Consider the following 26,804-nt stretch of genomic DNA (forward strand, 5'->3'; position numbering starts at 1 on the left):
TGCACAGGTGCAACACTGTGCTTTGTGAAGCAGTGCGTCCACACCATTGGCCCATACAGGTACCCGGTACGACGCTTCTTCACGCCTCTTCCTGCAGTGACTGACAGGCTGAGAAGCCCCGCCCCGAAGGCGCCTGACGCTGAGCCGCAGCCCCTTCTCACTTGTAGCCCCGCAGATCTCCATTTTCTTCTTTCCTCATATTCCGGAGCGGAAGAGCAAAGACTTTTGGAAAAAATGGATGAAGAATACGACGTTATCGTTCTGGGCACCGGGCTTACGGTGAGCGAGAAAAACATACAACGCGTGGGCGTGATTTGCAACCTGTTAACATCGCGGTTAACGCTGGAGAAGACGGGGCCTAATCAGCAGGGTTAATGCTAAGTAGCTAGCTTAGCCGCTAACCGAGCGTGAGCGTTTACGTGTTCAGCAATGGAAACTAAATGAAGGCGCTAACCCCAACTACTAGCTCTATGCTATCGGCAGCTGCTTTCAGTGTCTGAAAAAGATTAACGATAGCAACTGTTAACTCGCTCGAGATAAGTTGAAACGCTCAAACTGTTTTGTATCCTTAATAGGTATTGTAGTACCGCTTGAGTTTAATTAGCGTAGTTCATTGTCTGGATATGCAGAAACTGAGCGCCAATTAAGGCAGCTTTTCTCAGTCAAGATAAGATTAGACTACGGATGAGTAGTCTGTTAACGTTAGCTGACCTACATTAAGCTATTTTATTAGCCTGCTAACGACGGAGTGCAGTCCTGTGGTAGCGGTGTCATCGAATGTATTCTTGGGGTCGGAACTGTCCCCACCGCCGCTCGCCTGCTGAAGGCAGTTCTACGGCTGTAGCTATGTTGAGCTCGTTGAAGTGTCCTTTCAGCGCTGTTCTGTGCGGCAGTACAACTAAACTACAAACTGAACAGCACTATGAAGAAATCTCAGCAAGTTCTCGTGTTTAATAAAACGAGGAGCTATTTGGCACAGAGGCGCATTGGGACACGTTAATGTAACTGCAGTCGCAAACTTCACCAGCAGGTTGAAGTTATATATCCTGTCCGACTTTCAGTTCACTTTTACACCCGCCGCCCCCCAAAAACTAACGTACCGAGTGGAGTGTGTGGGATTGGGGATGTGTAGGCTTTGTTTCAACGGACTCTCTTTGCTGGTCGTACTTTTAAATAAAACGATTCCCTCGGACAGACTTCCTGACTTTGTTGTTTAAACATGTCGATAAACCAGTGGTTAGTTTGGGGCTTAATCACAAGCCAACTTGCTGCTTGTACCATTGTCGTCACCACCTTGTTGAGTCGCTGTACAGTGACGTGTTTTGACAGCAAGCATCGAGTTGCTTCAGCCCAGGACTTCATGCTGGGCAGCAGAGCAGGCGCACAGCGGGTTAACTTTGAGGACTGATACTGGGTGTGGTTCCAACAAGGCTGAGGAACTGAAAGTACACTGCCAGAAGTCTGCCAGCCAGTTTAGTTAGAGCTGGTGGCCAACCACTCAGAACCACTGCAGACTTAAAGACTGAGGTGGCATAGTGTAGTTTCACACGGAAGTAGTTCAGTCTGCAAATAAATGACTTCACTTCTGTATTCTGCCACCTTCCCCTTCTCCTTTTCTGCTACAACACAGACAAAGGTGTTGCTATGTTTACTAGCTGAGCAGGTTATGCAGGAATCTGTGCAAGCCCCGCCTCCAGGAAACTTCATCTGACTTTGTTTCCTGTCTCTGGGGCAGATGCTTAACTAGAAAGGGATAGCTGTGTTGTACATGGCAACAATTAGTCTTAAAACGTTTGTAAGTGCACGGTAACAGCTGTCACTGTGAAGTGCACTCTGTGCTCTAGGTCTTAAATGGAAATTGTTAGGCAGGCCTTCTTGAATTTTGGGAGGTTTATTATGCGGGGGGCGGGGGGACGAGGTTCCCCATCTGTCCACTACTGACGACACATTAGAGGAGTGGCTTGGCACAAGATGCCAAACTCTAAGTGTGGCCCGGTTCTCATTATGATGCTGGTAGTTGGAGTGAGCAGCTTTTAGACTCCAGCCAGGAGATGTGAGTAGGGCAGCATTTAGTTATTGAGACGTATAAAGAGATTGTTGTGACAGCTCTACAAGTTGATTGGCCCAATTAAGCCAGTGACAGTGTTTCTATCAATGGATGAATTGATGCTCACCAATTTGTGGGTTTTCTTACAGTTTATAGTTTGACATTAAAACCCTTCATCAAACCAGCCGTCCTGATAGTTTAAACATAAGAGTGTTATCATCTGAGATGGTGATAAAGGATGGAGAATCTAGACTACGGATGACTAAAAGGTGTTTTGTTGAAAAGACTGAGGCATAATAATGATATTTGTTATTTAAATGTTATTTAAAAGCACCCAAGGACACTTAACAATGGAGTAAAACACATAGTAGAACAATGACAACCACGAACAGTAAAAGCAAAAAGCACAAGATAAAATAAACAATTAGTTTACAGTGAATATGCAGATTTGAACAGATGGGCATAAAAAGTTAGGCATGTTTGCCTTCGATTCACTCGAGCTGTCCCTGGCTGCTCTCTGGCTCAGTGGGTGGGGCTCAGGCATCTCCTCCTCACAAAGCAAACCATGTGTTACCTGAGGCTAAAATGTGTGCGTGTTTTTATTTCTTTTTCGTCCCAATGAGTGAATAACTGAAGAAGAACGAATACAAGTGACTTGGTAGCAAAGATGCTCTTCACATCTCAGGTGTAGAAACATTTCAGGTGGGAGCTGAAGAAGAGATGGGAAATCCCATTAACTGCACAGTAACCTCATACTGGAAGGAAGTGTGTTACAAACTCAATGACACTATTCATCTTTTTCAGTTACGTGACCAGTGCAGAGCCCAGAGGACAAAACCAACAGTTAAAACTAGGGTTGGGCGACATATCGAGTATACTCGATGTAACTGTCAAGTATAAATTGGCATGGCAATATTAACCCCCCCGTGGCCCACTGCACTCTGTGTTTATATACCACCAGATAGGGAAAAATATGGTGGGAGCTTCAGACGAGCGAGGGAATGAGACTCGCTGCCGTTTGGATTTCACGAGGAGGATGCAGAACACAGTGCGGTCAAAACATGCCGTAAAACTATTGCTGCTAAAGGTAGCAGTACTACGAAGTTATTCCACCAGCTTAAAAGTCATCTGCTGCAAAATGAAGACCGTTTTAAACTTGAGGCATGTCAGCGTCTCCCCACACACCAAAGAACACGTTAAATAAACCAGCTGTGACTGCTCTTAGTCAATCGTTTCTATAGTTACTATCTAGACTTTTGTTTCTGTAATTTGAGGTCAGCAAAATGTTTTTATTCCCATTGTCAGGTAAAGCATTTCTCCATTTTAAATAACCCACTATTAACTATCTGAGTTGATGTGTAGGAGGGATCTGCAGTGTTTGCAGAAGTGCTTTACTTTGAAAGATTGATACTTAAAGTGCAGTAAAAGTACTCGGTCACAATAATGACTACAGGTAACTTTAGTGCAGAGGCATGATGGAACACAAGACTCCACTTATGAAAAGTAGCGTAGAAGTTAAAATAAGAGAGTTTGAAGCACTGCTGATAATCTTAATGAGTTATGGAATTGATACAAGATACTCGGGCTGAAATGTTCGGGCTAAGACGCTCAAGAAGAAGATGAAATTCAGGCTCGGAAAAGAGGAGGGATTCTCTTCTGCGAGGAGTACACTGCTGCAGGCGAGACAAAATTACTGAATACAAAACCAGGAAACTGACTCAACAAAAAAGGAAGCAACGAAGGGACTTACTGAGAGGCACCAGTTAGTTTGTGGCTAAACAAACTTAAAGCAGAGATGACTTGATGGGTTAAAGAAAAGCCTTAAACATAATCCAGAGTCAAGGCTCTGCTAAAAGTCTGATGTAAAAACCAAAGGCGGTACACTCTGCATGTGCTGCTGTAAAATGCTGTCATAAAGGAGAGATCCTGTGGATGTGGCACTTTCCTTTCTCATTTTATAAGCCCGTCACATGTTTGCATGTAGACCTTTCATCTGCCCATGGCTGTGCTGGAGTGCAGTTTATTACTGTAGAGTATAGCTTTATTTTTGTCTTAATCTGCATTTGTAGGTGATCAGATTGGTTTTAAATTCTGATAGTAAAAATGCCTGAAACAAATCTTCAAACTGTCTTGTTTTATCCAGCTGGCAGGCTCATTAACGGTCACATGACATGAAGAAAAGCACAGAAATCAGTCGTATATCCACAACTGACACCAACTTTGTACATTTGTAGATCTTCAGTTAACTTCTTTACATTATTAGTAAATTAAAAGTCAGGTTATATTTGAGACATGTGACTATGATGTTTGAGAAAGCCATCCAGATGGAGTCTTTGTTGCCCCCGACTACCCCATCCCTTCTCATATTTGTGGGTTTCGTGTGTTAAATATTGAGCTGGGACTTTGTCACTGCTTGTGTTGTTTTGTGTTGGTGTAATGTTTTGCCTGACAGTACAGTGAACTGGTACGATTTCCCCTCTGTCAGCATGAATCCTGCCGCTGACAGTCCTCCGGGCCTCTCTCAAAGTCGCGGTTTTTATAGGCAGCAGCAGGTTGGCGTCAGTCACGTCTCCTGAGAGGAGTGGCTGTGCCACATTACAGCAACTCTGGCCCACATATTTTATTTTATTTATTTGGTGTGTCTGCGTGAGGCATTGAGCGGTCGTCACGATCCAGTTCACTGGAGCAAATGAAACTTTCTTTGGACAAACGTGGACAGTGTTGCAGAAATGATGCAGAGATGAGTGAGTTAGTAGCAGGGCGTTTATAGTTTTGCATGTGTTAAATTTTCATTTTGTTCATCCAGTTTTTGTATCTTTTTTTTTTTTTAATTAAAGCGCAACATTGTTTCCATTTTTCTTCTTAGATTGTAGTTTTTATATTATTTCAGTTTATTTGTATTTTTAACTGTTTTTTTTTTTTTTTTACAGCTAGTTTTTGTGCAGTGGATATTTTCATGGGAAAGGTGGTTTACCAGTAAGCTGTAGTATTGTGTGTACTGGCACAGGTGCAAGTTGACAGTAAGTGTTAGGTGGCATCAGTCAGTGCTGCCTTAGTTTGGTTGTTATGTAAGAAACATTCTCCTGAGCCTTTCATTCAGTAGAACAACTTGCTTTAGAGTAAAATCCACAGTCACATGATGCTCACACTGGTGGCTAACTTCTCCAAGCCCTCAGCTCTAATCTTATTGAGTTTGGGTGGGAATTCCACTGTGGCGATTCTTATCATGTCCAACCCTCTGAAGGCCAGTGGAAGCAGCACTCATCCTCTCAGCTCTGCAGAAACATGTCAGACATGCGTGCTATACTGTTCGGTCAAAGTGGGTCTTGTGGCAAATTGAAAGTCATGGAAACAGTAACATGTGGACATTGTAAAGTACAAATGGCCGAATCACGTAGTGAATTACCGTGACAGAAACACTGCTTTTGTTTTGTGTAAAATAGAAAAAGCTGCAGTTTAACCGTACGAGTGTGATGTAGACGACCTACTGAGTCACTTCACACTTTACAGACTGTTGCTAAAAGTATCGAGACCGACAGGAAGTGATGGGAGGCAAAACTGACACGCAGAAGGTTAGCTGCAGAATCAGGGAGGTTACACTTGCGTGGTATGTGTTACCGTCAGGATGAAGGCGTAAATCTATTGTTGTCTGACAAAAGTTCATTTCCTGAATAGGCTGCAGTTTTAAAAAACAGATTTGTTGGTGTAACTGTTAGAGGTGGGAATCACCACACATCCCACGATACGATATTATTGCAATTTTTTAAAATATTTTGCGATATTCAGATTCTGTACATAAAGGTAAACTTTATCAATATTCATTTTCTCTAATATCAAAGTCTCACACTCAGTCTTTCTCTCATTTCAGTTTGATTGTTGACAAACTGAACGGTTTGTATTACAGTCTAGTCCAACTTAACTGAATCAACCATCTGGTACAATTATAGCTATTCTGAACTATGCAGTTTATGAAAACTATGCAGCCCCTTCAGCAACTGAAGAATTTGAAAGTAAATGTAAACAAAATATAATTTTACATTAAATAAAAAAGTTTTAAACTTAATTAAAATAAAACATGTCTTAAATTAAAATAAGTAAACTGTCATGTTTATTGCTGCCAAAAACAAGTTAAACACATTTGGACAGTGAAGGAATGTCAGGATTCTTGCTCAGAAAAAGGATCAACATGCTCTGAAGTCAGAGCACAAAAACCTTTTTGTAACAAAATATCGATTTCTGCTGTCCCTGTACCGATACATTATTAGCAAACAAAATATCACCATGCTACACAGTATCCATTTTTTCCCCACCCCTACTAACTGTATAGATCTTAGTGTTTCTGCATGTGCATAAACATAACAGCACGTGCTGGACTGCAGTAATCGAGTTCTGAACCACCAGTGAAGTGATGTTTCACTGCAGCTGCATGCAGTTGAGCTGACCCTGGTAAATACAGCTATTCCTGTTGAGTAAATCATTTTTATTATTAGTGTTTTTGTCATTATTATCATATCCTATAACTCGTGTGTGAGGAAAGCACTCTGAAGAGCTCTGTGGTTGATTTGAGTCTAACTTCTATACTTGCCTCTCCCAACAGGAATGTATTTTATCAGGCATTATGTCAGTGAATGGAAAAAAGGTTCTGCACATGGATCGCAACTCCTACTACGGAGGTGATAGCGCCTCCATCACACCTCTTGAAGACGTAAGTTGACCTCTGGTTGTTTCATCACAGTGATGTGGAGTTAGGATGAATGTTTGTATTTTAAGGCTGGTAATGGCTTCTTTTAACATAGATGCATTTTGTTCTTAAACACCACACGTTCCTCTTCCATCCAGCAGAGGTGGTGATGATAGAATTAGCATATTTCACTTTGTGAAAGTAGGAAATTAAGATGCTTCTGTGAAAGTGGAAGCTGTTGCCTGTGGGTCAGATGTTATGTGTCTCACTACAGCTCTACAAGCGCTTCAACCTTCCTGGAAGCCCTCCTGAGTCAATGGGAAAAGGCCGGGATTGGAACGTGGACCTTGTCCCTAAATTCCTCATGGCCAACGGTATAGTTTCCCTGATCTTTGGTAGACAAGAAACGATATAATATAAAAATGGGCAACGATTAAAAGGATCCTTAGAAGTGATAACGATGAACGTTTCCTTTGTTGCAGGTCAGCTGGTCCGCATGCTGCTGATCACACAGGTGACTCGCTACCTGGATTTCAAAGTGGTTGAAGGCAGTTTTGTGTACAAGAAGCCCAAAATCCATAAAGTTCCCTCTACGGAGACGGAGGCCCTGGCATCCAGTGAGTCTAGTTAAATACTGAACAGTTTAGTGGAAGGTTGTTTTGGTGCTCTCGTTATGGATCTCCTCCTTTTCTAAACTCGTTCTCACTCAAAGGTCTGATGGGGCTGTTTGAGAAGCGGCGCTTCAGAAAGTTCCTGGTCTTTGTTGCCAACTTTGATGAGAATGACCCCAAGACTATGGAGGGTGTCGACCCAAAGAAGACGACGATGAGGGAAATATACAAGAAGTTTGACCTGGGCCAGGAAGTCATGGACTTCACCGGCCACTCCCTTGCCCTCTACCGTACAGATGAGTTAGTAGCCTTCTTTTGTCTTAACAGTGTCTGTAATTGGACATGATTATGATGGCCTCTGCTGTGAAACGCTGCAGCTTGTAGCATTTAGATTGTTCTAATTGTTCTGCCCTTAGTTACCTGGATCAACCCTGCATGGAAGCAGTCAACAGGATAAAGCTTTACAGTGAGTCTCTGGCCCGATATGGCAAGAGCCCATATCTGTACCCGCTGTACGGCCTGGGAGAACTGCCACAAGGCTTTGCCAGGTAGGGGACACTTTCCATCGTTAGACACGTGTGATGAATATTTTGTTTGTACCAAAAATAATCATCGTAAAGATGTTAACTGTGGTTTAGGGTCAGATGTTCTGCTTCGTAGTCTGATTGTCCCCTATCTACCCGAACAAAGTTGTCACACTGTTTTTAGGTTTTGGTTTCATTTACCTTCCTACAGTGAGTTCAGAAAATTTAATAAGCTACAGTATAGGTTACTCCCTTAGTCACAGGGGGGTTGGCACTAGGGCTGCCACAAACGATTATTTTGATAGTCGATTAGTCACCGATTATTTCTGCGATTAGCCGACTAATCAGATCATCATCCATTGAACGTAAAACTATAGATTATTGCACCAGCAGCATCTGCTCTTATATAACTATCATTAGCTTACAGCTTGAAGTGTTTAAGGTATGTGCTAACTAAAAATAAAGACAAGATGATAGTTTATTAATTTTTAATGAAATCTGCAGATTGTTTCGGTGAAGTTTAATAAACTCCTTGCTATCTAAAATATAACAGGACACCGGAGTATATTCTGGAGCATCTCACACTTCTTATAATCAGCTGTCTGCTTAACGTTTATTCAGCTGTGTAAAAACTATAACTTTAATCTCAGCCAAACCGATTTACTCAGGAACAAATAAAATACTGAAAAAAGCCAAACAATAACATTTTCAAGTTATCTAAGTGACTTATATATCATGTTTAACCTGAGTAGCAAAAGACGGCGGTGGGTTTGACAACGATTTGCCGGGAGTCCGGTGTTCTCACGGCTCTAGTGAGCCTAGCCCCCGGCTAGCTATCGAGCTAGTGGGTAACAGACGTCTCCGAAAACGTCGGAGCGCTTTTGAAAATATGTGGTGTCTTGATAAACTGAGCAGATATTTGAGGTTTACACAGCTACATTCTCGCCTGAAAATATGTTAAACGTTTATTTTGTGACCCAGAAAGAATAATAAGAGTAATATTAAAGCTAACTAGCTGCCACCATTGTTGGAAACTGAGCTGGGCTGCGCTATGAATTCTGGGACACAGCTTCTTCTTCTTCGGGGTTTAACGGCAGCTGGCATCCTTGTACATGCAGTGCTGCCATCTTCTGTTTCAGTCCGTTATTACACTCTTAAATCCTACTACTTATTCCTGCGTCTTTTGGGATCTTACAAAGCTTCAAACGACGCGTCGACTATTAAATCAGTCGTCGACGATTTTGATAGTCGACTAATCGTGGCAGCCCTAGTTGGCACAGCAGGTGGCACCACGTTTTCAATCTGGCAGTTTGGCAAACCATTAGATCCTAGTTCACCAGTCCTAGACTTAAACAGAGCACTTGTTTTTACTCTAACCTTTCTCATCTTTACGGTGAGGTCATTGTAATATACGCAGCCTTTCTCTTTGCAGCAGTTATTGTATGCACACAGCCCGGTCACATACTTCCAGTGTGTGAATGTGTGGATGACTGGATGTGTAAAGTGCTTTGAGGTCCTTAGGGACTAGTAAAGCGCTTTACAAATACAGGCCATTTACCATTTGTAAGATGCTTCAGAATATATTGCGATGACTAATAATCCACGTGGAACTTGATATGTTGGACTTTTTGTTTGAGGACGTTTTCTTTAACTGGACTTTGTTACATTTTGAGGTCGGGTGTGGTTTTGACTCTTGAATTGTGACTCAATTTCCAGGCTTAGCGCCATCTACGGTGGGACGTACATGCTGAACAAGCCAATAGAAGAGATTGTGATGGAGAATGGGAAGGTGGTGGGAGTCAAGTCTGAGGGGGAGGTGAGTAACGCCGGTCCCAGTAGTGCTGAAGGCACTGCCAGACTGGTTCCTCCTTTTATTATCTTCACCTATCCTTAAGAGTAGAAAAGCGCTGTATTAGAACCAGCATCTGCAAAGACTGATGTCTCAGGGCGATCGTGGCTCAACAGCTGGCAGTTCGTCTTGTAATTGGAAGGTTGCTGGTTCGAGCCCCGGCTTGGACAGTCTCGGTCGTTGTGTCCTTGGGCAAGACACTTCACCCGTTGCCTACTGGTGGTGGTCAGAGGGCCCGGTGGCGCCAGTGTCCGGCAGCCTCGCCTCTGTCAGTGCGCCCCAGGGTGGCTGTGCTACAATGTAGCTGCCATCACCAGTGTGTGACTGGGTGGATGACTGGCCTAGTAAAGCGCTTTACACATACAGGCCATTTACCATGTTTTGCTCTGATGGAGAATCGCAGTGACAGTGATTGGTGGCCAGCTGAACTATGTAATGACGTTTTACCATCTTAACGTCCCTGCAGTGTCTCTTTGGTGTTGTTCACTACTTTAACTTTTTGAACATGTTTGCAAATCACAGATTGCAAGGTGCAAGCAGCTGATCTGCGACCCCAGCTACATTATGGATCGTGTCACCAAAGTGGGTCAGGTGATCAGAGCCATCTGCATCATGAGTCATCCTATACCCAACACTGGCGACGTAAACTCGTGCCAGATCATCATCCCGCAGAATCAGGTCAACAGGAAACACGGTGAGCAGTCAGCGTTCTCGAGATGCACATCATGTTTTAGTTAAGGCTCAGATCTGATGCAGGGTTTAAAATGTCCAACATCAAAACGTTGAGCACTGGCACTAAATGACAACATTGACACTAACTTGAGTTTTTCTTTTGCAGACATCTATGTTTGTATGATCTCCTTTGCACACAATGTGGCTGCGCAGGGTAAATACATCGCCATCGTTAGCACCACAGTGGAGACGGGCGAGCCAGAGAAGGAGATCAAGCCAGCCCTGGACTTACTGGAGCCCATCGAGCAGAAGTTTGTCAGCATTAGCGACCAGTATGCACCCACTGACATTGGGACTGAAAGTCAGGTATGAAGATGAAATATTGTTCATACTGTTACACAGTTTGTGTTCTTGACAGTGGCATCTTCAACGTGACACGGTGACCTGCCAGAAACACTTCTGTTGAGTTTGTTTCCTTTTTCCAGTGTTTTGTGCTTTCACACCATTTTTCTATGTGCTGGTGTTTTCTTCAGTTCCACTTGACCTCCGACCTCCCAGTATTGCTGCTGTTGCCAAATACCCACAGAGGAAAAACATGTCATTTCAGGATTTTTCATGCACGTGTCCGTATCCCTCATCTTCATCTGTATTTCCCATCAAGTTATCAATCTCTGAACTTGTGGAGATGTTGTTTTTGTGTGAATGTTTTAACCTCTCAGTGCTAACACAGTGGGAGCTGATGTCACAGTTAAACCTGACTAGAAGTATTAAAAAATGGCGTCTTTTAGTTTTATAGAATTTGCAGCACTGAAGTCAGATCCAGACTGGGCTGAAGTCTGTTTCTGTCAGTTTCCAGCTTGATCTGGCATATTTAACATGGCTAAAGTCAGCGATGTAGCTAACGAAGCACACAGCGTTGGTGTCTTATAGATGGATTTAGTGACTAACACACGTGCTCTCTTACAGGCCGTATTTATCACATGATAAAGGCAGACTTGGGCTACGTCCACACGTACACGGGTATTTTTGAAGACGGAGATTTTCCGTTTTCGTTTTAAAAAATAATCCCGTCCACACGTAAAGGCAGAAATGAAGGAAAATGCTGCTAGGAACACGCCAAAGCAGCAGGTGGCGCTATATTCCTAACCGTGTAGAAATGTTGGCCAATCAGAAGTCTAGAAGCCTCGGTGGGAAAAAGTAAACAAAGCTGGGGCACAGAAGCAGAACCGAGTCGTATGTGGAGGGACAGTAACTGTGTGTGTATATGTGAGCATTTAAACACTGCAGAGACAATTAACAGTAACAGTGTTGTAGAAATTCATTTCACCGAAACAATAAGGTGGTGCACAGTGTGACGTCAAAAAATGTGCACACCTTTGACGCTGCGTTTTCTCCGTTTTTCTCGTCCACACGTAAATGCAAAAACTGAGTTTTAGAAAATATCCACCCTGGCCGGAGTTTTTAGAAATCTCCGTTTTCAGTGACCGAAAACGCCGTTTACGTGTGGACGAAAGGTGCAAACACATAGAAAAATCTGCGTTTTCAAAAATAGTACGTGTGGACGTAGCCTTGGTTTAATCTCTGTGCAGTTGAGCTGATTCGTCAGAGTGCACATCTTCAACAACTGCATGTTCTCCTTCTGTCGTTAGCTTTAGCTTATAAATCTAAAGCTAAAAACCAGTCAGCAGATGCTGTTATTAAATGTCCTGGACATGACTGCAAAGTTCTGTGTGCACTGCAGTTTCTTTGCTTTAATGCTGGGTTTTTACACAAAATGTGCTCGATCAGCTCCGCCCACAAAGGTTTACAAAGCCATTGAAAGCTCCTCTGTGACCACAGAAGTAAAAGGAGGATACTTTTGTAACTAATGATTTATGTAGTTGACATGAAAGAACACACTGCGTGCTCCTCCTGCCACCTGGTGAACAGTTACAGTTGAACATTGATTGGACTTTCTTTCAGTTCTTGGAGACTTTGCTCTGTTTTTGCTTCTACTTTGTATGGATGATTGTTTTGGTTATTTCACGATGTTTGCTCTGTGACATTAAGGCACACTTGGACTTGTGTTTCCCTCTAGATCTTCATCTCTCGGTCCTACGATGCAACGACTCACTTTGAGACCACCTGTGATGACATCAAGGACATCTACAAGAGGATGACAGGCTCAGAGTTTGACTTTGCTGAGATGGAGCGCAAGAAGAAAGACACCTTTGGTGACGATGATTCGTAGAGGCAGCCAGTCCTGCAACACTCTGATAATCAAAGACAACGGAAATCTTATAAAAAATAGAAAACTTACACAAAAAAGTAAAGACCAGTGGGCTGACTGATTACTCGAGTACACAGTTTGCCCACTGAAGAAGTTGATGATGCATAGAGAGGCGGTATAGTTTTGTTGGATAGGGTTCAGGGAGAGCGCTATGCTTCTTCACATCATTCAGGTGGGTGTTGCACTAAATACTGGTTATATCTAATAGACAGTTAATACCCTACATTTTTCTAATTCATCATGCTAAGACGATGCGTAGTCCAAAGATGCCAAATGAAACGATTCATAATCAATAGTATCTGGAAAAGATGTACACTATATACTCGGCTGATATTTTGTATATGCAGGTATTCTTTTCGTGTCAGGTTCTGTGAGTTGTGGCTTGGCATCGTGTGTCTGTATTCAGTTGTGGTGTGTTGAGCTGAGTGTTCCTCACAGGATGTGGCAGTTCCTGCACGTTCAGGCCCGTAACAGCAGAGCGCCGTGCGAGGCAGCACCTCAGCATCCACATCATATGGTCCGGTTTTGTAAAAGTGCTTTAGTGGTGTATGGGCTAGGTCTCTTTTCTTTGTTTGATCCCCTGATTGTGCAACCAGACAGCATACAGTAAGTGATGTCACAGGCACGACTGTAGCTCAACATAAACCTCCTGAACCGGTTTCAACACTTTGAGTTACTATAATGCATCTGAGAAAAATGTATTAGTTCCTGTATTACCCCAAATAATCAAAGACCCGAGCATTAACAGCAGATTGATGACATGTGTAATTGCTTAAGAAGGACCAAATGTGTACTGCAGCAGTATTGAACTGATGGGAGCCTTGTGATATCTGGTTTTGAACAACTGTTGTTAAAAAAGGAAGAAAAAAACTATCTTGGGGCTCAAATGATTTCTGTACTGCAAAGTAAAAAAAGAAAAACTTTGTCAAAATCCAAAGCTGTGTGAGATTTATTTATTTTAGTAGTTTCAAGTATGCAGCTGGCTTTGTAATGTCTGCTTCTACACATCCTTACCCTGGCAACATTTGGTAGTGCATCATAATGGATGAAAGCTGAAACTTGTAATACTGGGTCATCAGGTAAAAACACATTTTATGGACCTAACGCACAAACACAAGCTGGTGATTCGTGCCAAGCTGAAGAAAATAAAACACGAGCTTCTTGGACACACAGCAAGTCTGTTTTCTTATGAAGGCATCTGTGGACAAACGTGGTGAGCAGAAGGAAAGCTGAAGCTGTCCGAGCACCCCTATAGCCTCGAACCACCCACCGCACAGTCGTCACACCTCGTTGGTATCACTGTAAACGAGCCTTTCATACCTTTGTGGCGAGATTAAGGCACGGCGGGACCACGGAGTATCATTCAGAGCCATCTTTTATTTACATCTCACCACAACACACACCTGAGCCCCCGTGTTTTAACCTGGCGGGCGTGATTACGGATGTCGTGCAGGTGCGTCCGCCCTGCACGCCACCGCAGACCACGCCCCACCACAACCTTAAAGGTAGGTAGTTTGATTACTGACTCGCTTTAAGAAGAAAGATTGTTCCAGGTGACCAAACTAGGAAATGGATTTCGACACTTCCGCGTTCGCTTTATGAGCTCGGCAGAATCCTCAGTTCGTCTTCAGATCGCTACTACAATTCCCACAATGCCGCGGTTCGACTCTGTAGAGCACCGTGTGTGGTAGTGATGGGATTTCCGGCTCTTTTTAGAGATCCGGCTCTTTCGGCTCGGCTCACTAAAAAGAGCCGGCTCTTTCGGCTCCGAACCGGCTCTTCAGGTTGTTTTGTTGCTTTAATTATTTAATCATTAACAATAATATAAAATTATGCAGAAAAGGAATTATTAATGTAAAAAAGTGGTTTTATTTATATATGTTTATATATGGCCCCTAGAGACAAAGCACGTACAAACTCTAAAGCATATACAAACTCCAAAACACATTTCTAGTGTTAACTGAACTTCCAAAACAGAGCTACCCAGATCACTTAAATTACACAATTGAAAGCATGTGCGTATTGTTTGTGTATTTATAGACAAGCACTCATATTTATTCAAATAATTAAAAAAAAAATTCATTTACCTGTTATTACCACACACCAAATCCGGTTCTTGATACTTCCTGGCTTGTGTAGCAACTAGGTAACAAACGCTCAACACTGCGCCCTAGCATCCTAGAGCACTTCTGTTGTCTTTTGTACGTGATTCTGAGTTTGTACGTGTTTTGGAGTTTGTGCCTGCTTCTGAGTTTTTACGTGTTTTGGAGTTTGTACGTGTTTTGGAGTTTTTACGTGTTTTGGAGTTTGTACGTGTTTTGGAGTTTGTACGTGTTTTGGAGTTTTTACGTGTTTTGGAGTTTTTACGTGTTTTGGAGTTTGTACATGTTTTGGAGTTTGTACTCCTTTGTCTCTAAGGGCCACCATAAATATACTTTATTTATTCACTCCACATAAAATGTAATAAATAAATCATACAATACAAAGAACAACTATTTACATTTTAAACTTTTAACTATTTAAATTTTCTGCTTTTTCCTTTTAAACAAATTTAACGTGAAACAACACAAAACACTGCAAACCACAACACAATTAAATATAAATTAAAATATTAAAACAAAAAGAAGATGCACATTCTCTGTCATATGGGCCTGCATGATTTCTGAATCCTTTATCATCTGCAACTGAAAATAGTGGATGATTACTATACCTTTCTAATGTGACGTTGTTGTCCCTCGCTCTCTTTCTCTCTGGCTCTGTTCTTGTGCTACTGCGAGTGTAACTAACGCCCCTCCCCCCTCTGCCCAGCGCAAAGTACAGGCCGCGCGTGCGGAGTTTAGCGGAAAAAAGGGCGAGAGAGAGGGTGAGAGAAAGAAAAAAAAAAACCTCACGGCTCCCAATAAGGAGCCGGCTCGCGTCGTTCACTTCAAAGAGCCGGCTCTAAGAGCCATTTCGTTCGCGAACGACCCATCACTAGTGTGTGGTAACCTGTAATCATGGAGGTGACAGCAGCCCGCCGCTCGTTTCTGTGCGACATCGGTAAGCATCGTCAGCAGTTAACGGTTTACACCTCAGCTCACGGCTGACGTCTGATTATAAAGCCGTGTGTTCGCTGCCAAAAGCGGGTTTTAACCGGGAAATGTAGGCGGAGAATAACAGAGTCCCGTCAGTGTCGAGAAAGTTCAGCTACACAGACCAAGTCATTTGGTAGCTAACTGGCTTACAGCTAGATAACATGCTCGGAGTTCCTCTGTAACTGAAGAGCAAATGCGACATTTACAAGACTAATGGACGTTTGTACTAAACATGATGAATGAGGCAAAAAGACTTAGTTATTTCTGTAATAGTCTAAATATTGCCCTTGTTCATATATTAGTAATGGACACTTTGCCATGACGTTGATGGATATTGACTTATTCCACCCAGTACTGCTGCCATGTTTACTGGGTTTACACATAATGGAGCTGGTTAATGGAAGCTGTTTCAGCCATCTCTTTGCTGTTGTGTTAATGTGAGTGTGTGTGTGTGTGTGTGTGTGTGTGTGTGTGTGTGTGTGTGTGAGGCTTCTGGGCAGACCGCACTGCTCTGCACGAAGCAGCATCCCACGGCAGGACTTTGCAGTTGAAGCAGCTGATAGAAAACGGAGCGTCTGTCAACATGGTGACTGTGGATAACATCACTCCTCTACATGAAGCCTGCATCCAGGCTCATCCAAGCTGTGCTCGCCTGCTGCTGGAGGCAGGAGCCCAGGTGAGGCACGGCTTCATCTACAAGCCGGTGCAGAGTCTGGGAGTCGCGCACCTTAACACAGCGGGTACAAAGTGATGCTCTCTGGTGCAGAATCCCTCTGTGACAGCCTCACAAACGATGTTTGTTGTTCAGGTCTTAACATGGACCTACAATTCTGTAGATTACCTAAAGAATAGCTAGATAATGTTCTTCTGTTTGTTCCAGGTGGACGTACGCACCATCCACGGTAGCACGCCTCTTTGTAATGCTTGTGCTGCTGGCAGCCTGGACTGTGTCGAGCTGTTGTTGGACTATGGAGCCAAGGTGAACCCGTCCCTCACAGCTCTCACTGCCTCACCGCTCCACGAGGCCTGCATACAAGGTAAACCTTCAGCAGGAACAACACGCTGTCGTGCTATCACATGTCTCCCTATAAACAACGCTCCACATTCCTCTCAGGTAACCCCCAAGTTGTGAGACTGCTGATAGCCAGCGGTGCCAAGCTGGAGGCATTTGACGTCCACTTTGGGCCTCCCCTTCACATAGCATGTGCTAAAGAACATCTGAATTGTGTCAAGGAGCTGCTAACTGCAGGTGTGTTAACGGTGCAATGTATGGTTGTTTTATTTTGAAAGTTCAGTTGGTGATAGCCAATCTCCTACAGAGAGTGCTGCAGCCAATCAAAGCTGTCAGAGGGCGAGGGGCGGGGTTTATTCTGGATCACAGGGCTGAGACAGACAGCTGTTCACTCATACTAACAGCTGTACCATCTAACCTGTGCATGTCTTTGGACTAAGACCTTTACATGATTGTGAATCATGCAGGTGCTAATGTGAATTCAGTGAAGTTCCACGAGATAGCGTTGCATCACGCAGCTCGCGTCGGTATGGTGGAAATGATTGAGCTGCTGGTGGAGTTTGGGGCCAATGTGTACGCCAGCGACAACCTGGGAAGAAAGCCTGTAGACTACACGACACCTGCATCTCCCTCGTACACCTGCCTCAGGTTTTATGAAAGTAAGGTTCTGCGTTGTGTCTGAGTTACAGCAAAAAAGTTCAAGTTCTTACGCTCTTGCTCTTTTTTTGCTTTTGAGGCCTGATCGTCTTGTTAAAACATTTGTTGTTGACAGGTAATCCTTTGAGCCTGCAGCAGCTTTGCAGGATTGCTGTGAGGAGGATGCTGGGTACCAGAGCATCAGAGGTCCTGAGCCAGCTGAATATATCCCACCGCATCAACAGCTACCTCCAGTACTGTGATCGTCCCATATCCCTACAGACTTACACATGAACATTTAGTAGACAAGGTTTAAAATGTCCCCTGAAAAATGTTTGCTATTCAGATGAAACACATGTAACCAGGATGAACATCTCTGTACGGAGTCAACACTGTATGTCAAATTAAACCAGTTCACTCCTGAATGAGAACAAGTATAATCTATATAAAGCTCTGTTTCAGCACTCTGACACATTTATAACACATAAAGGAAATTGTCTTATCGGCTCAGCTGTGATGGCCAGGGGTCTGTCAGCTCTCTCCACTCCACATTACGCGACGCTGGCCAGACTACCAAAGTTATTTTACCCTGCTGGGATAATAAGCTGGCCAAAGGAGGAGATAGACGTCAGTGACCTCAAGACGAGGAAGCTCCTGACCATGCATGGAGGGTCAAGTCCAGAACCCTGACTGGCTGTGTGCTAAGCAGAAGGAAGGAGGCCGGGGACTGGTGAGCGTCAGCACCACAGTCCAGGATGAGACAACGAACATCCACGGATACATCAGGAAGATGCCTGTAACCAACTGCATGCTCAGTGAATACCTCAGAAACCTGAGGAAGAGGAGGCACCATCATGGAAGGACAGGCCCCTGCATCTCCAGATAGAGGAAGTGGCTGACATCCAGAAGTCCTACCAGTGGCTGGATACAGCTCGACTGAAGACAGCACAGAGGTGCTGATCATGGCAGCACAGGAACAAGCTCTGAGGCTGGGGTCTGTCACACCAGGTAAGACCCCAGGCTGTGTAAAGATGCCCCTGAGACGATCGATGAATGGCTGTCCTGTTTGGGCGTTGGTCACCAGGAGATGCTACAGTTGTTTTGTGCACTGTGATGGATTTAGAGTAAAGAACAGTGTGTGACTGGTGCACAGTGGTGCTCGTGATCAGAATTAGATTACATCAAGGGTAGCTGATGACACTTAGATTAATTCACTGAATTCATGCCAACTTTATACCATCTGGTATGAAAAGAGCATAAACGGTGTGCTGTCAGTGTGGGGAATGGAAATCAGCCAAGCAAGCGTGTCAAATAAAACTGTTGAATTCAGTGAAACCTCAGAGCAGCTGATCAAAGCCTGTTCACAGAAAATCTACAGGAGCTCTCAACAGAAGATATTGTGAGTGTGAAATCTTCCTGACCTGCAGGGCAGCTCCTCTGTGGATCCAACACGAGCTGCTGTGGGTTAAATACACCAGATTGCAGCTTTGATCGTGACCAGGCGTTATATAGCAGGATATTATTTAACCTGAGTTAGAATAAATATTAGTTGCACTCTCCACGCGTGAAACGGTTTTGTTTGGGGTAAAAACTACAAAGTCCAACATGCCCGCGGAGGTCGGGTTTTGTCACGTGACTCCTGCCGCGCGTAGAGCGCGAGGACGCGACTGTTTACAAACAGCCGTAACCGCGTTTCATGTGAGCCCAGCTCGTTCTGCGGGATGGACACGGAGAAGTCTCGGCCCTATTTCTTTGGCGACATCGGTGAGTACGAGAGCAGACAACAACGAGACGGTCGTTAACCGAGTTTGGCAGCCGGCTACCGTAGTCCTTGTTCTGTAGCTAGCAGGTAATGACAGCTGTCATGTCATTACACAGAATTTATTCACCTGGAAAACGTGACGATGACGTGAGAGACGCCTTCGCTGCTGCCCACATGGGCCTGCGCGGGCCTGCACGTGCACACACCGAGCAGTGGCACGCGGTAAAAAATGAAAACAATCTTCCTTATTGAACTCGCGCACTGAGCCGTGAACCACAAACTCGATCACAACCACTGATCAAAGACCATTGATCGCTGATCAGTGGTCAGTCTGGACAATTAGCACATTGTAGGTCAGCGGTGCCGGTTTGAGTCACCGTGTAAATGCCCCGTTTAAGGTCGGGGACACCTGCAGTCAGCTGGGACTGAAGACGTCACTGGATGATGACGAAACGTTTCTCGCTACGTCCAGATGAACAGAATCAACCTTTTTTTCTTACCTGGAGGATTAAGCACGCATCGAGTCATTTGACTTTGTCTCTGTAGAGGATGTGATATTAAACGAACTATGCAAAGATGCAAGAAGCTTTATGGCAGCGCGGTCTGAGATGAACATCCTTTGGCATGTTTTAATTCATGTCCACTTTTAGATTTGACTGGGCAGCTCGTACTGACAGAAGGTCACTGGCACACAGTATGTGTGTATGTGAAATGATTATGGATTGTGGGAGGAAGTCCATGCACCCCCACAAAGAGCAAATAAACCTGGTACAAAGGGTGCCAGGAAACTCAAACCTGGCCTTTTGGAGTGTGATGACGTTCTAATCACTGTACCACTCTGTCACCACACAGGCCCCCTTTAATGGGCGGCTGGACTTGGCCCCAGGTGTGGATGCAAGCTAAGTAAACACAGGAAAAGGTTAATGCGAAGTACACGGCGTGAATGCTGATTGGCCCGAAGAAGGCCAAGAGAAAGATGATTGGACTAGAATAGTGATGTCACAAACAGCTTGAGAGCGTGGGAAAGTGGAAGTGATGTGAAGTTTAGATTTAGCCGGCAACACCTGGGAGCAGACGGATGCGAGCTTCCTTATTGGACCTACATGTCCGCTTCATTTAACACTGACAAAGACACAGGCTCACACTGGTTTACAGCAGCTGGGAACGATGGATAGGAAGACACTCCCAGTAGGGATCAGTACCTCAAATCTGATATTTTTCCAGTAGAAACTGTTGAAATCAAAGTATTTTGGAAGCTGTGGAGGTGAATGAGTGGGAGGTTTTTAAATGACAGAAGAGATTAAGCAACTTTCACAGCATGTTGATATTTATGTAAACAGTCCTTCAAGATTCCTAAGGACACTCAGGTTTGCCTTTTTCCATCGCCTCTGCGTTCAGCCCCGGGTCTGCGGGTGTACAGGTGTCCACAGGTGTACAGGTGTCCACAGGTAACATGCAGACTGAGAAACCTCAGCAGAACAGCTGCTATAAATGAGACGGTGGAAATGTGATGAGGTTTCAGCTCTTATCGGACGTGCTCCTCTGCAGGCTGCTGGGCGGAGCGAACAGAGGTGCACAAGGCAGCGTCGCTCGGCCAGGCCTCCCAGCTGGAGGAGCTCATTCAGGGCGGAGCCTCGGTCAACATGGTGGCCGTGGATTCCATCACAGCGCTGCACGAGGCGTGCCTCCACGGACAGGCCAAGTGTGTGCAGCTGCTGCTCGAGGCTGGAGCTCAGGTGAGTCACAGACACAGAAATGTGATCCACAGTCTGTCAAACTGTAGATCGAACAGGTAGAAATGGCGTGATGAGAAACGCTCTGCTCCCCATGACGCTGTCAGGTGGATGCAAGGAACGTGGACGGGAGCACCCCGCTGTGTGATGCCTGTTCAGCTGGGAGTTTGGAGTGTGTGAGGCTTTTGCTGCAGTACGGAGCCAAGGCGAACCCTGCCCTCACCTCCCGCACAGCCTCCCCCCTGCACGAGGCCTGCATGGGAGGTGAGAGTGTCACGCGTTGTGCTTTCGTCTGTGTTTTTGGAAGATAAAAGTTAATTTGATATATGTTTGTATTTCAGGAAACTCTGAGTGTGTGAAGCTGCTGATCTCCATGGGAGCTCGTCTCGAGGCGTATGACCTTTACTACGGCACGCCGCTGCACGTGGCCTGTGCTAATGAGCACACGGCCTGTGTTAGAGAGCTGCTCAATGCAGGTGAGGGTCTGCACAGCAGGATGCATCAAACACAATGTCAGCTACCTTACAGTCAGCGTGCTAACTGCAGACCAGCAGCTCGCTGTCTAAGGAGCAGAGTTGCATGCTGCAGAAAGAGCAAAAAGCACCCCCGTCAGTACGTTTGCCCCCCTGAGAAACTGAGCTTTGTGTTGAGGCGCAGCACGAACCGCCGCGGTGCAACGATGTGTGTTAAATAACCACAGCGACGTCTTCCTTCAGGCTTCAATGTTTCTGTTCTGCGTAGGCGCTAAAGTGAACGCCGCCAGGCTGCACGAGACTCCGCTGCACCACGCCGCTAAAAGCATGCGGGTGGAGACGATCGAGATGCTGGTGGAGTTTGGAGCCAACATCTACGCTCGAGATCAGCACGAGAGGAGACCCGTGGACTACACCACGCCGGGCTCTCCCTCTGCAGCCTGCCTACAGTCTTATGAGAGTAAGTTTAATGAGTGTGCAGCACCAGCAGGAGGCACGAGAGGATCACTTTCACTTCCACGAAGCGCCAGAAAGACGACACCTGCACCATAATATTCTGATGCACAGATCTCAGCTGTCTTTCACTTCTCCAGCTTTACTCTGACAGTGAATCAGTGTTCTAGAGGCTGACACGTCATTTTGTTCTTGTGAAAAATGTCATATTTTCATTTGCATGTGTTATGAACAGAGATTTGACATGTTTTCCCCGTGTTCAGCCTCTCCTCTGAGTCTGCAGCAGCTCAGCAGGTTGGCGGTGAGGAGGAAGCTCGGCACCAGGGCTCTAAATGTCATAGGCCAGCTGGAGGTCCCTAAACTCATCATCAGCTACCTCTGCTATCAGTGAGCGCCACCTGCAGGAGGAGCCGAGCGGTGCTCAAAGGACTGGAAACTGCACAGCTCTGGAGCTGCTGCCTGATTCACTTAGTTTAAGAACCCTGCCATGCAAACACTGCAGCAGCTATTGCACTCAGCGCCTTCAGGCTGTGTGATCGCATTAGTGCTGCTGTAAGATGAGATGTTTTTAACTTTTTAAAGAGCAGAGTAACACTGATTTCACTTGGCTTGCTCTCTAACGCACACACACACACACACACACGTTCTTTGTTTCTGTCTCGTTTGCAAAGCTAGCTTAAAGGCTAACGTGTGTTGAACAGTGTTGGTCAAGTTACTTGAAAAAAGTAATCAGTAACTAATTACTGATTACTTCCCCAAAAAAGTAATCCAGTTACTTTACTGATTACTTATTTTCAAAAGTAATTAATTACTTAGTTACTTTTTAAAAACACGATTTACAACCTGAATAGGTGATAAAGTGATAGATCTTTCAGCCCAATTCTACTTTTTCTGCATAATCATCATACAAAATGTAATCAAATGGAAAAGTCTCTTTTTAAAACTTGTTTTATTAGTTTTAATCTTTTAACTTTATGCATCAAGCAAACATTTAATTATCTGCAACATTCTCTGACTGGAAGAAATTAGTTTAACAGTTAAACCTATTTTCTGCAATTTTGTGTTTACACTCAGTCTTTCAAATAGATGCAAGTAAAACACAGCAGAAATAAATAATAAACAAATAAATAAAGTCAAAGACTAGCGGTCCTGTTGCTCTATTTTCACCTGTAAAGCAGGAGTGGGGTAGGCGGAGGGTTACCCTGGTGCAGGTGTGCAGCGGTCCGTGGAAGAATCCGCGAGTTTCTCTGTGAGTTTCCCATTACGTCGTAGCTACTCGGTGCTTGCTCGGAAGTTTAGGGGTTTTTTCGCTGTAAAAAGAAGTTTTCTTCCCACGCACAACGGACACTAATGTTTTTGTCACTTTTTATGGAATCAAACTCAAAGTAAGGTCAGTACTTCCACGCTTTAAACGCTGCACGCTCATACTCTCTCTGCACTCGATATATGATCCATTGTTGATCTGCACACAGCTGTTGTCACGAACGTCGCACTCGCTTACGTCACTGTCATGAGACATTCTCGCAAAAAACTCACTGTTTTAGTAACGCAGTAACGCAGCGTTCCTACGGGAAAGTAACGGTAATCTAATCTAATGACCTTTTTTGCAATAGTAATCCCTTACTTTACTCGTTACTTGAAAAAGTAATCGGATTACAGTAACGCGTTACTTCCCATCTCTGGTGTTGAACGTGGACAAAATATGTGGATGTTGACTCTGATGTTGTGACATCACCACCTGTTAACAGGAAGTGTTTAAATGCACAGTGTCTGTGCTGTAAATGCCTTTAATGCTGTTGAAAACACACGATACACATTTAATGTTTCGTTTCTATGCTGGTCGATAGTTTGTGAGTCTGAGAGGAAGAGCAGGGAAACACTGCTGCACTGCACATCTTTGGGTATGAGCTCGAGTCGGGAGGAAACGACAGTGACGTTAGTCCTGCAGCTACTTTAAAATAAGCTCAGCTCTTCACTCTCTGCATGTGATACGTTTAGTCGGCTCGCAGGGACAGCAGGGACAGCGAGTGGAAACATAAGCAGCACTGACAGACTCGTCTCCTCTACAGTAGCTTCTGTTATCAGAGACGGCGGCTCTCACACCTTCTCTTTGACTCTGTTAGTTAGATGATGTGTGACTTGTTTGCTAATCTAAATCTCAGCTTCATAAACAGTCTGTCCACCACCAGAGCAGAGTGTGCTTCTGATCCATGACTGTGTGAGGCTGTTTATTGTTAACTGGAAACGAAGCTGAGGAAGACGAGATGTTGCTTTTGGAAGCAGAGGCGTCGTCAGCAGCGAATGGTTTCTGGACCAAACGCTGGATTTGCTGGGACAGCGCAGCCTCAAAGTATGAAATGATGAAGTGGGGCATGGCGTGCAAATACCTTCAAGTCTGCTGTCAGAGCTGCAGTGAGAAACTCTGCAGATGCTCCCTGTTGGTGCAGTTCCAGGAGACGCTGATCCTGGTCACTTATTTATAGCCTTGTGACATTTATTCCATTAAATCTGCTTCACAGGTGGCGCACTGAGCCCTGTCAGCTCTTAATATTTTTAACAGGAGGCACAGGCAGCTGGTATGAATTCCTTAAAGTTCTTTATATTGTTTCTTTTCCCTGTCTGGCAGTTACTAACTGATTTATCTTTGGAAAGGGAGTCAGGCCTCTTTATCACACTCCTCTCTTTATCAGTGTTACTGGATCATGTGTCTGTAAATACCTGCAGCACATTCTTTATAGAACAAACCAGCACCTGACCTGTTTTAAAGCATCGCCCATTTTTATTCATTTTAATGTATTTTTCCCAAATTGACCCACATTTGTCTTAATGATCAGCCAAACGTCTCAGGAAACAGGAAACACTTCTGGGTCGCTGTGTGTGAGATGGATCATAGCTGTCCACAGCAGTGAAACTGCAGAGACGGTTTCTGATGAAGCAGTCGTTGTTTTTAACACCACTGCTGATCTCAGAAAGACATACTCACAAATCACAACTTTCACTGACTCGTGCTCAGGTTACATCACCTGCACAGAGAGTGGACGCACATCTGTGAACTGCTGCAGAAGTGCTATACAGCTGGGTTCTGTTGAATGACCACCGGGTGGTGCTGAGTGTCACACTCTTTGTTCCCGTCCACACTGAGACGCCGTTTTCGCTCAAGGAAAACGCAGCATTTTGAAAACGGTGCTTTGCGTCGCAGTGTGGACAGCGAAAACGTAGACTTTCCAAAACAATGACGCATTTTAACTCTGTGAAAACGCTGGTGTGGACGCAGAGCGTTGTCAAACCTATCTGGGCTAATGTGGGCGTGGCCTTAGTACAAACTTTCATGTGTGGGTTCGGGGACGTCTCAGTTTCACAGGCAGGTACACTCCTCTCGTCACATTCACCAGCAAACGGCGTCTTTGTGACTGCGTAACAATGGTGGCTCCGTCCTTTATAGTTTCCATACTTGCAACTATTCCATGTGAAAAGAACAGCAGCAGCAGGTCGCTCTGCAAACTCCTGTTTACCAGGGAAATGTGGATCCCACACCCAGCTGCCGAGTAGTCGCTAGTGTGAAATTGGCTGCAAAGATAGTTAGCTAGCTAGATAGATAGTTAGCTAGCTAGATAGATAGTTAGCTAGCTAGATAGATAGTTAGCTAGCTAGATAGATAGTTAGCTAGCTAGATAGATAGTTAGCTAGCTAGCTATCTTTGCAGCCAATTTCACACTAGCGACTACTCGATAGATAGATAGTTAGCTAACTATCGAGCTAGATAGTTAGCAAATGTTGGTATTTTCATCCAAACTGCAAGGAAGTTCTTGGTGGAGCCTCCATCACAAACCCAACAACCACCCGTGAGCTGGTTGGAGAATCTTTTATTGAGGAGAAAACAACCAGACGGTTTCACACTGAGGTTTATGTTGAGTGTAAGAAGCAACTCGACCACATACATTAGATTGGCTCCTGTAAAGCCTCCTTTCACTAACATTAAGAATTTATTAGACACATGTTATCGCCTGAGAGTGAACCACGAGAACTCTCCTCCTTTCGTCCTCTCACATCTGATGGTATGAAGGATAAACTCTGTGCACGTGCGGCCTGCTGACATCACCCTTCAGTGTTTCAACTTCTCCTCGCCGCTATCTTCAGCTGCCAGCAGGCACAGTTACCTCTCCTAGCTTTAAAGAGCACGGGGCGTCTGTCAGCGCTTGTGGAGATCAGCACCTGCTGTGTTGACTGCTGGTCTGACAGAGCTTCAGCAAGAATTCAGAACCAACATTTCATAGTTCATGCTTCATCCAAATCTCTCAGTTCACTCCCTCGTTTGGCTCTCACCCCAAACGTGAGCGGGCTTCACGATGCTGGCCTGTTGTCAAGCTGTAAAAAGTTAATCACAATCTAGATTCCTACAAACTTACCATGTCAGGCTGTTACTCATGTGAAAGAAATGCAGCCGGGGTCGTTGTAATGTTAGCCTGTAAATGGTTTGGAAGCACAGCTCTCACGGAGCGCTGCCTTCAACAACAAATCAAATCCTCTGCTTGAGGCTGAAAATAACTGCTATGAGATGTTTGGTTTCAAAGCCTTGGGCTGAAGACACGAGGGCAGCGTCCAGCTATTGAAGATAAGAAGCGTCTCTCAGTCATAACAGAGCTTTGAATCAAAGCTTCCTGTAGACAGTATTTCTTTTCTGCTGATTGAACAGATGCAGCTCTCTCTCATGTTTGGAGCACTCATTAAAATCCTGATCAATAACACACAGAGGTGGGACCAAGTCATTGTTTTGCAAGTCTCAAGTCTTTATCCTCAAGTCATAAGTCAAGTCTCAAGTAATGTCAGGCAAGTCAGAGTCGAGTCTCAAGTCACTGGTGTAAAAGTCCCAGTAAAGTCACGAGTCTGAAACTTTGAATTTCAAATCCTTTCGAGTCTTAAAAAAGCATGTTGTAGTTATGCTAAATGTAAATATTAGACCATGTAATTTGAAAATCTGTGTTTTTCTCAACACATGACGAAATAGTGA

At 44.5% G+C, this 26,804-nt stretch overlaps 3 protein-coding genes across 6 annotated transcripts; all 3 read left to right on the forward strand.

Moving 5' to 3' along the window:
• Positions 1-117: 117 nt before the first annotated feature.
• Positions 118-13,590, forward strand: gdi2 (GDP dissociation inhibitor 2). Its single transcript, XM_085137710.1, has 10 exons — positions 118-279; positions 6,645-6,752; positions 7,003-7,102; positions 7,211-7,345; positions 7,441-7,639; positions 7,756-7,887; positions 9,580-9,679; positions 10,235-10,406; positions 10,551-10,750; positions 12,462-13,590. The coding sequence occupies exons 1-10, from the start codon at positions 235-237 to the stop codon at positions 12,612-12,614; spliced, it is 1,344 nt and encodes a 447-aa protein (XP_084993836.1). The 5' UTR covers positions 118-234; the 3' UTR covers positions 12,615-13,590.
• Positions 13,591-15,177: 1,587 nt separating this feature from the next.
• asb13a.1 (ankyrin repeat and SOCS box containing 13a, tandem duplicate 1) lies at positions 15,178-17,809 on the forward strand. 4 transcript variants are annotated; one of them, XM_085137717.1, is made up of 6 exons: positions 15,178-15,692; positions 16,216-16,403; positions 16,608-16,764; positions 16,854-16,976; positions 17,207-17,398; positions 17,512-17,809. In XM_085137717.1, the coding sequence occupies exons 1-6, from the start codon at positions 15,650-15,652 to the stop codon at positions 17,667-17,669; spliced, it is 861 nt and encodes a 286-aa protein (XP_084993843.1). In that variant the 5' UTR covers positions 15,178-15,649; the 3' UTR covers positions 17,670-17,809. The 4 variants fall into 4 exon arrangements, with proteins under 4 accessions (XP_084993843.1, XP_084993845.1, XP_084993842.1 ...); XM_085137716.1 differs by having other exon boundaries at positions 15,180-15,692; positions 16,228-16,403; positions 16,842-16,976; XM_085137715.1 differs by having other exon boundaries at positions 15,182-15,692; positions 16,842-16,976.
• Positions 17,810-18,581: 772 nt separating this feature from the next.
• Positions 18,582-26,160, forward strand: LOC146498743 (ankyrin repeat and SOCS box protein 13-like). The gene is made up of 6 exons (XM_085137720.1): positions 18,582-19,139; positions 20,686-20,873; positions 20,978-21,134; positions 21,212-21,346; positions 21,612-21,803; positions 22,060-26,160. The coding sequence occupies exons 1-6, from the start codon at positions 19,097-19,099 to the stop codon at positions 22,185-22,187; spliced, it is 843 nt and encodes a 280-aa protein (XP_084993846.1). The 5' UTR covers positions 18,582-19,096; the 3' UTR covers positions 22,188-26,160.
• The last annotated feature ends 644 nt before the right edge of the window (positions 26,161-26,804 follow it).

This window comes from Neolamprologus multifasciatus, chromosome 17 (genome assembly GCF_963576455.1).
Source record: "Neolamprologus multifasciatus chromosome 17, fNeoMul1.2, whole genome shotgun sequence".
Classification (NCBI taxonomy): domain Eukaryota; kingdom Metazoa; phylum Chordata; class Actinopteri; order Cichliformes; family Cichlidae; genus Neolamprologus; species Neolamprologus multifasciatus.